Source organism: Mycteria americana, chromosome 20, assembly GCF_035582795.1.
Source record: "Mycteria americana isolate JAX WOST 10 ecotype Jacksonville Zoo and Gardens chromosome 20, USCA_MyAme_1.0, whole genome shotgun sequence".
Classification (NCBI taxonomy): Eukaryota; Metazoa; Chordata; class Aves; order Ciconiiformes; family Ciconiidae; genus Mycteria; species Mycteria americana.
In genome coordinates this window covers 5,422,447-5,431,738 of record NC_134384.1, presented here as the reverse complement: position 1 = coordinate 5,431,738, position 9,292 = coordinate 5,422,447, and the positions used below count along the sequence as shown (strand labels likewise).

The 9,292-nt window shown below is 61.1% G+C and overlaps 1 protein-coding gene across 1 annotated transcript; it reads left to right on the top strand.

Moving 5' to 3' along the window:
• Positions 1-3,189: 3,189 nt before the first annotated feature.
• On the top strand, positions 3,190-6,438 carry LOC142419081 (uncharacterized). Its single transcript, XM_075521700.1, has 4 exons — positions 3,190-3,553; positions 4,769-4,921; positions 5,561-5,688; positions 6,007-6,438. The coding sequence occupies exons 1-4, from the start codon at positions 3,190-3,192 to the stop codon at positions 6,013-6,015; spliced, it is 654 nt and encodes a 217-aa protein (XP_075377815.1). The 3' UTR covers positions 6,016-6,438.
• Positions 6,439-9,292: the final 2,854 nt, after the last annotated feature.

The following is a 9,292-nucleotide window of genomic DNA, read 5'->3' as shown; positions in this document are numbered from 1 at the left end:
CAGAGCCTTGTTGCCAATAAAACTCCAAACAGTGTCTCAAGAAATCGCTTTCCTAACCTGGAGTTGTTTTTCCCAGGCATTGGGACTTGATTTTTGTGTGTGCCTTTTGTTGTTTTCTCCTTGAGACAGACCTGGTGGTCCTTAGTTTAATATGACAAATCAAAAAAAAAAAAAAAAAAAAAAAAAAGAAAACCAACAAAACCCAAACCCAACAACTTGAACTGTGTGGTCTGGCAAGCGTTTTGCGGCGGGGCTGGGGGCGGTGAGTCCTTGTTTGGCCTTGTGAGGGGCTTTGGGTAAGTACCCCCCTTGTGCCTCAGTTTCCCCATCTGTCAAAGGAGGAGGAGATTCTCCTCTTTGTACCGTGCTGGGAGACTCGGTGTCCTCTGCGTTTGCTGTTGGCCAGAGCGGCTTGTGGGAGGATCAACCTCCCTCCGTGCTGCTGTGGACAAACCTTTAACCCCCCCAGTCACCTTCTATCCCCTGTTAATTACTTTTTAAAGTTCAATGGAGTGGAACAAATATAATTACTTCTGGGCGAGTCTAATTACCTGTATTGGTTGCCCAGGCTTTGTTATAATCGATTGCGAAGGGCTGGCTCTCCAGCTCCTTCCCCTGGGTCCCTCCGGGGCCGTGCAGCCCCTGTCCCCATCCAGGGTTTGTGTCCCCTCAGGGCCGCGTCCCCAGCGCCCAGCTGGGCCCCTGGACGCTGTCCTGGGCTTTGCGGAGGGGTTGGATCCGGGAGCCTTTAGTCCGGGGCAGGAGAGCCCGTCAGCGCTGTTTCTGGCCTCAACGCTGGTGGGAATTGGTCCGGGTTTCGGACTGCCGTCCCTGGCCAGGCCGGATCCTGCTGCAGGCTCAGCGCCCTTTTCGGCGCGAGTGCCCTGTTGTCCTTTGGAAACCGAGGCTGTTTCAGCCAGGGGGTGGCCGTACCCCGATCCTGCAAGGTGCTGAGCATCCCTGTCGCAGGGTGACCCAGGCTGAGGTCCCGTCCCGCCCGAGCGGGATTTCTCCTCCCAGCCTGAAAACATCAGCGGGGCTCGGATGAAAGGTCGGGTCCCTGCGGGGAGGGGAGCGGGGTGTCCCTGTGGCCGGTGGCGCTGGAGGGTGGCCAGGCTGCGCTGCCACAGCGGGGACCACCCCGCTGATCTCTGCATCTGCAGGAGGCTGGGCATCGCCTCCCGCCCTGCCAGCCCCGGGGACTGGGCACCCAGCAGCAGCAGACGGGTTTCACCCGGATTTTAGGAGCCGCGGGTCCTGCCCGGGATGGAGCAAAAGAGGCAGGGAGCCACTGCAGGGAGTTTATTAGCTGCAGGGCTCGTTATTTCTCCTTTAATTATCACCATTAACGCGGCACTGTAGGCTTGCACCGCGATGTCGCATCCATTTGTGGTCCAGCGGTCGAAACACGCTTGCCTCCGTCTCGGGCTGCGGAGGAGCAAACCAGCAGCGCTGCTGGCCGGGGAGAGCCTGGCTGGGAGGGAGCCGGTCCCCAGCGTCACCAGGGCCAGCCACCGCTGCGGTGACAAGGTCGAGTGCCCGTGTCCTGGCGTGTCCCCGCCGGCTCGCCTGCGTGCCAGCACAGTGCAGCCCCTCTCCCGTCACCCGCTTCAGCGCAGCCTTGTGAAATAAAACACTTCCAGGTGTTAATGGGAGCAAATTCTCCCGTCCCGGGGCTGGCGACAGCGGCTTTTTTCTGCAGCAAAGCCGGGATGTTCGAGGGCTGTAAACACCTCGGGAGGGTTTCGTGGAGCCCAGTAACCCAAGAGCAAATTATCAGCATTTATTTCCTCTCCTGAATGAAGCCTTTATGGAATCGACAGGGAAAAATTGCACTACGTTCCCATGCCACCCCATTCATGACAATAAACGGTGACCGTATCTGCAATCCTTTTTCTGTTGGATGCGACTGGGGTTTTATTAAAGCGTGGAGCCTGAGGAGCTGCAGTAACGGAGCCCTGAGTGATTCCTGCCATTGCAAATGGGCTGAGATAAGTCCTGAGGACCAGAAAATCCAGAGGAGGCTGGAGGAGAGAGGAAGCCCTCATGGTGTGACCAGGGCCACGTTAAAATATGGGCCATATGGGATGAGAGATGGAAAAGAGCCTTGAAGAGAAGCTGATGGGCTGGAGGAGGAGGAGGAGGAGGAGGAGGAGGAGGAAGGGCTCCCCAATCCCAACTCCGTGCCCGGCTGAGTGGTGCTGGGGACACAGGACAGTGGCTCACGTCCCTCCTACTTGCAGACCCATGGTTTCAAACCGGGCGAGCCAAATGGTCCCACCGGGAGCGGGGCTGCAGCCAGCCCAGAGCCGGAGAAGGGTTTCCAAGTGGCTTAAAACGCAAGGAGCCCCGCTGCGTCTCCTCCCGGCCCTTTCTCGGGACCAGACCCCACCCGGGGACGTTCGTCGGGCTGACAGGTTTCCCTGGCAAACGCTGCGTGCACCGGCCCTGCCACAGCCTTGTCCCCCCCAACCCACCCCTGCCTCGCTCCTCCCGGCACGTGCTGTCTGTGCCGGCCGGTTACTGGCTCTTTTGGAGCCTTTTTGGGAGCGGGAAAAGTTTTCCAACAGTTCAAGATTTTTTAGGGTTTCTTCCTGGGAGGTGGAAAGGGCCAAACCAAGCACCCGGAGTGGGTCCAGTCCCCTTCTCCCAGGGGATGGGGAGAGGGGAGAGGTCGAGCAGCGACCTCGGCTCCTGGGGACGGCCATGCCACCGATCGCTCGAGGACAAGTGGACGCTGGCTCTATTTTCTTCCTTTTTTCTGCTTCCAACGGCCCCGGGGCTCTGGGGTGGGGGGGGCTGCGCTGCAGGGCTGGAGCATCGCCCGGACCCCTGGGCCCGGGGCAGGAGGGGGCAGCTGCCACCAAGGGGGAGCAGCTGGGGGGTCGGGGGGCAACTGGGGATAGAAACGGGGGTTGGGGATGGAGGGAGCTGGGGACAGGGATGGGGATGAGAACTGGGATGGGGACAGAGATGGGGTTGGGGACAGAGATGGGGTTGGGGACAAGGATGGGGACAGAGATGGTGCTGGGGACAGGGATGGGGACAGAGATAGGGGCTGGGGACAGGGATGGGGATGAGGACTGGGATGGGGTGGGGGGCACTGGGAACAGAGAAGGGCTGGGGACTGGGCTGGGGGCTGAGGACGAGGCAGGATCCGCTCCGAGGGGCTGAGCCCTGCGCTGCAGGATGGGGGCACCTGCCCGGGATGGGGAGGGCGATCTGCACCGGGGGGGGGGGACACGGGACCGGGACCTGCACAGAAGAGGGGGGAGGCTGCACCTTCTCCCCTGCAGTGGGGTGCACGGGGGGGCGGGGTCCTCCCTCTCCTCCCCCTGGCCGGCTGGAGCGTCCCCTCCCGCGGCGGGGCGGCCCCGGGGCCGGAGCGGGGCCGGGGCGGGGGGCGGGCGGCCGCAGCGCAGGATGCCGGGCGCCTGGAAGGAGCGCTCCGCCGCCGCGACCATTTGCTGCCTCCTCCTCCTCCTCGTCCTCGTCCTCCTCCTCCTCGTCCTCCTCCTCCTCCGGCTCCTCTCCTCCGCCCCCCCCCGAGCAGGTAACGCCGCCGCTCCCCGGCACCTCCCCGGTCCCCCCCGCTGCTCGGGGGGACCCTGCCCGGGGGGGGGGGTCGCACCCCGTGAGCAGCCTGCGAGCGGGGCACAGACTTCCCCGGGGGCTGAGCCCCCCCCAGCTACTGGGATATTTGGGGGGGGGTCAGCTGTTTGCGGGGGGGGGGGGCGCTGGGCGGGGGGATGCACATGGGAGCTCCCCGGGAAAGCTGAGCTGGGCGGGGGGGGGGCTCTGGGCAACGCACCCCCCCACTCCCTGCAAAGTCCTCACCCTCCCCCGAGCTGCTTGCGAGGCTGTGGGGACCCCCAGGGTGTTGCTCCAGGGGGAGGGACGTGCCCCCAGCCAGGGCAGGGGGACGGGACGTGGGGGGGTAGGGGCAGGGACCCCCGCCATTGCACCCACCCCGAGCCGTGGGACCCTTGGGTCCGGGGCTGCCACTGACCCGGTGGGAGGCTGGTGGCCCCACGTCCCAGACATGGAAAAACCCCAATAAAAGCACCCCAAACCCCAGGAAACGCCGCCCTTTCCTCTAACCCGGCTGAACTTCACCGCCTTTGAACCACCCCACGTGCAGCCGTGGTCCCCGGTGTCCCAGCGGGACCTGGAAACTGGGAGAAAAGTGGTTTAAATCCGCTCCCGCACGGCCAGGAGGGTGCTGGGCAGTGGGCAGGGTTGCCCCAGCCCCGAAAAGTGGGTGATGGGGGGTGGTTGTGACCCTTTCTGCCCTGGCAGCTCCCATCCTGTCCCGCTCCCATCCTTGATCCCATGTCCCCATGAGGCTGGCGCTGGTTTTGGGCCCAAGGTTTGAGAGCAGCGTTTTGTGCATGAAAATCAGTTTAAAAGCAGAAAAAAATAACACAAAAGTTAGCTGAGGAGGGGTCAGCCAAGCCGGAGATGACACATGGCATCTCCTTTGCATCGCGCAGCCCATTGCATGTAGACCAAGACATAACCAAGATTGATTTTGCTGGAAAATTTCACCCAAACCGGGGTCATTTGGGGTTTTCCCTCCTGATTTCTGGGGTTTGCCATTAAATTGCAAACCCGGCCGGGCTGGAAGGGGAGGAGGGTTTTCCTGCCCTGGGTAAAGCAGCACGTCACAGCGCAGGGGATGGGTGAGCCCTGGCCCGGGGGGGTCGTTCCAGCCCCCCCGGTTGGGCTCAGCGCTGTAGGGTGCCCCCTCGCACCCATCCCCTTGCAGGGCAGGAGCTGGAGGTGGGGACGTGCGAGATCACGGCGCTGGACCGGGACCTGAGCCACCCGCGGCGGACGATCGCCCGGCAGACGGCACGCTGCGCCTGCCGCCACGGCCAAGTCGCCGGCACTGCCCGGGCCAAGCCGGCCTGCGTGGACGGTAACGGCAGCGCCGGGGGCGGGGGGGGGTCGGTGCTGCTCGGTGGGGACCCGCGGGGGGGTGGGTGCGTGTGCAAGGACACCTGGCTGGAGCCGCGGGTCCTGGCTGGTGCCCCGGGGCCGGCGGATGCTCCGGCCGGGAGTCGTTGGCTGTCCGACCCTGACAGCCCCATCTCTCTCCCTTTGCCCCCGCTCTGGCCTCTCCCTCTCTTTCCCCTCCTTTCTCCCCATAATTTGACCATGGTTCCCTGCGCGCTTCTCTTGTTGTGGGCCCCAAATGGGTCCTGCTGAGCTCATGTGCTGCTTCTCTCCATCCTTCATCCATCCCTCTGTCCATCCTTCATTCATCCATCCATCCCTCTGTCTTCCACCATTCCCTTGTCCCTCCCTCCCTCCACACACGTATCCCCCATTCATCTACGCATCCCTCCCTCCCTCCGTCCACTCATCCATCGCCCCTCTCTCTATCCCTCCATCCTTCCCTCCGTCCTTCCATCCCTCCCTCTGTCCATCCCTCCATCCACCCACCCCTTCATCCCTCCCTCCTTCCACCCACCCCTCCCTCCATTTCTCCTTCCACCTCCACCTCTCCACACACCTCCACCCTCCCAAATATCCCCGTCCCCGTCTCCCCCGGCAGCCCGGCTCGTCGCCAGCCGGCAGTGGTGCGGGATGGAGCCGTGTGAGGAGGGGGAGCAGTGCGCCCTGCTCCGAAACCGCTCGGGCTGGAGCTGCACGAGACAACTGGGACGAATAAAAACCATCACGGTAAGTCCCCCCCCTCCCCGTCCCCTGTGCCCCTGCTCCCACCTCCTAGGAGGGGAAACTGAGGCAGGGCTGGCTGCAAGGGCGGGGAAGGGGTCAGGATGCTGGAGCCTTTGGTGACAGGGAGTACGTATCAATGCCGGGGGTGGTTTATTAGCAGCAGGGAGGGGCTGATGGGGTGGGGGAGAGGGTCCGGTGCCCCCCATGCACCCCCCCGGTTGTGTGTGCTGGGACCCCCTGCCCCGGCACAGCCCCGGCTCCCCCGGATCCCGCAGCACCACTGGGCACCCATGAAATATTCCCCCAATATTTTTCCCGCAGGTGTCCTGACAGCGGCCGGCGCGTGAGGACGAGGGGACTCGCTCCGGAGCCGGCGGGACGAGCCTGGGCAGGGAGCGGGGTTCGCTCGGTGCTGCCGTGCAATGGCCTTGACCCCCCCACCGGTGCCCCGGGCCAGCGGAGGGACCAGCCACCTTGGGGACAGTCACCGGGCAGGCGCTGGGTGCTGGGGACTTGCAGGGGAGTTGCAATGTGGGCAGGGTGGCCGGAAGGGTCACTGGGCTCCTGTTTGTCTGTGGAGGGTCCCCCAAGGCCACCGTGCTGAGGAGGAGGAGGAGGAAGAAGAGGCCATTGGGGTCTCACTTTCCAGCTCCAACCCCCCCTGCGTCGCCCTCCGCACCCATCTGCGGAGCCTGAATTTTGCAGCAGTTGAGCAGCCTCAGCGCCTGACCCGAATTTGGCCGCCCGTCAGGGTGCCGGAGGGTGCAGGGAGCTGCAGGTGCTGGGTGGGGGTCCCGGGGACGGGGGGGTCCCGCTGTGGGTACCCAGGGGCAGCGGGGGGGGGACAGCCCTGCTGCAGGGTGGGGGTCGCGGGGCTTTGCAGGGTGCCTCGCCCCCGCGGACAGGGCTGGGTGCCCTCCGCAAGGGGCCGGCGAGGAGAGAGGCAAAGCCAGCGGCCTCGAGGTGTCCGTGGTGCGAGGAAATAAAAGTCTGATTTATTTTACAGCTATGAAACTGTATTGTTTCAATTTCTTGGAGGGGGCAGAAATTGGCCCCCTCCAAGAGCTCCAAAGCCCCAGGTCCCCAAATCCCTGCCCCATCAGCTCCAAGCTGCTAATTTGTGGCTCAGCCCAGTTACCTCGACGGGATTTTTGGGATCTGGTTTCCTGGTGCCACTCAAGCGAGGGGCTGGGGGCGACGCCAATGGGGCCCCCGTCACAGACGGACCACCCAAAAACCTGTGCTGAGACCCCACACAACTCACTTCACGCCCCTTTGGGCTGCCCCCCCCATCACCAAGACACACTCCTCGCCCCACCGAGGTTTGAACTTCTTGGCGTGACTCCTTGCGCTCGCTCATCTCCCCCATTTCGGGCCAGGGGGATGAAACCGGGGGGGCAAGTGCCGGGGCTGGGGCCGGTGCGGGCACGGTGCTGCAGCTGGTGTGCCTGGAGGATGCCATTGTCATGGAAACCTTTTAGCCGCAGAGTAATTCAGTAAGTCATAATTTCATTTGTTAAAAGAAGAAAAGATGGGGCGGGAGCGGGAAGCTATTTTATTAATATGTAATAATTTCATCCCAAAATGTCAGCGGGGAAGTTAATGGCAGCGGCTGGGCTGAGGTCGGTCTGCGGCTGCTGTTTTTCGGTGCTTTTCTCCAGAGAAGCAGCTTCCCAGCGTCCCTTCTTGTTGCTAAATCCTCCTTCTCCCCCGTTCCTTGCAACAGGTGGAAATCATAGGGGCAAAAAAAAGTGAAGAACCCCCTTTTTAATACCTTCACCTACACCTGCAGCTCTCCCTGAGCCAGGGAACACTGTGCACCATAAAACCTTCCTAGTTATAGGACTCCAAATTAAGGTATAAAGGCTTGAAATACTGACAGTAAGACTTACCTAATTTTTTTCTTTTTTTTTTTTTTTTTTTTCTTCCCAGTCCCCAAAATAGCTCACAAAATTACAGCACAAGGCATTGTACAGGGGAGGGGCAGGGCGGATTGCAGCAACAGGAGGAAGCACCCGAGTCCCTGGGGATGCCACAGCGGGTGACAGCCGAGGGTGCAGGGTCTTGGGAAATCAGGTTTTTTTGGGCCGTCAAGCCCGCTGCCCTTGGGGAGAGGGTAGGAATCGTGACAGGGAGTTTATTTTTGCTTTGAAACACTAAGGCATTAAAATCGCAGTGCAACACCTCCAGCAAGAGTGCTGGGAAGGCAGCGAGGGGGCAGCTGGAGCACCCCGGGGTGGTGCCCAGAGCTGGGCAGCACCGGAGGAGCAGCGGGACGGGGGCCCGGAGCCGTCGCACACGGGACAGACCTGAGCTTTTTGTGGTTTTTGCAGCCTTCGGGCCAGGTTGATGCTCCCTCGCCTCCTCCCTGGCTGTGCCCGCTGCTCCTGCAGTTTCTTTTAATTTAAATTCACCTGGAGACAGAGACAAGGCTTTCTTTTAAATCAGCTGATCCCCACCAAAGTCTTAATATCCTTTTCCTACCACTCATCACCCCACTTTAATTAATTACCTGCCAGCTCCCCTAACCCGCTCTCCCCAGAGCCTCTTCCCAAACCTTCGCCCGTGCTCCGTGCCGCATCCCCAGCCCAGGCGCAGCCTCCACGCGCGGCCGAGGGAGCGGGTCCTGCAGAAGGAGCCGACAAGAAGCAGCTTAAAATTTCCTCAAAAGGCAGAAGAAATAATTTTGCGCAGCCCCAACCCAGAACGAGAAATGCAAGTTCACACTTCGGCAAGCGCATCTGTCTGCAAAATTTATTTTATTTAGCAATGCTAATGGCCTAATTAAAATATATTAGCATGACAATTACATTTCTTTTCTGATCAGTGTCAAAGTAAGCAGGCAGAGTTAAAATACATGAGCTGCGATGCAAGTTCCTCACCAGCATCCCCCCAAAAGCTCTCAGCATAGCTTGGCGATGTTAGCAGCCATCCCGGCTTTTCCCTGACGCGGGGAGCTCTCGGTGCCGGTGGAAATGCCGAGCGTGTGCTGTAGCCGCAGGGGCGTGCGGTGAGCCGGGCTTCCCGGCTCCCAGGGCTCCATGGCCTAGCGCCAGGGTCACAGCTCGTGGGGCTGCGCGGCCCCATCGCCTTGCGAAGCGGAGCCCGACCCCGTTCAGCCCGTACCGCGTGCAGGGGACATTAACGCTGCTCTAACGAGGGTTGATCAAACCTGGGCAGAAAATCTCACGCAGCCAAAATAAGAACCGCAGCAAAAGATGTGCCATGCACCGGTCCCAGGATGCATCGCCGCCTGCCCCAAAGGACTCGGACCACATCTCCGGCCACCAGTCTCCATAAATCCCCAGGCAAAGCTCCAACCTTTATTTCCAGTGCTATCGATCCATCGACAACGTCTTCCTCTGGTTCCTTTATTTCTTTTCCACGAAACGCTCTCTGATGGATGGCGTGGGGGAGCGGCAGCTGCTCGCCGCTCTGTTATTAAAGTGCCGCTTTTCGTCGTCTTGTACAACGGGCTGGTTGGTTGCTCCAGCCAGCCAGGGATCTGATTAGCCAGAAAATTAGGATTTAAAATTGAATATTGTGCTTTGTAGAATGAGCTGGGTGGGTTTTTTTGTTTTCTGTATTTTTTTTTACTGGAAGAATT

Bases quoted from the DNA above. Each gene is read 5' to 3' on its own strand.
- LOC142419081 (XM_075521700.1), top strand. From the start codon at position 3,190: ATGGGGGCACCTGCCCGGGATGGGGAGGGCGATCTGCACCGGGGGGGG. The intron at 3,554-4,768 runs GTAACGCCGCCG...ATCCCCTTGCAG, and splicing joins CTCCGCCCCCCCCCGAGCAG to GGCAGGAGCTGGAGGTGGGG. The intron at 4,922-5,560 runs GTAACGGCAGCG...CTCCCCCGGCAG, and splicing joins CAAGCCGGCCTGCGTGGACG to CCCGGCTCGTCGCCAGCCGG.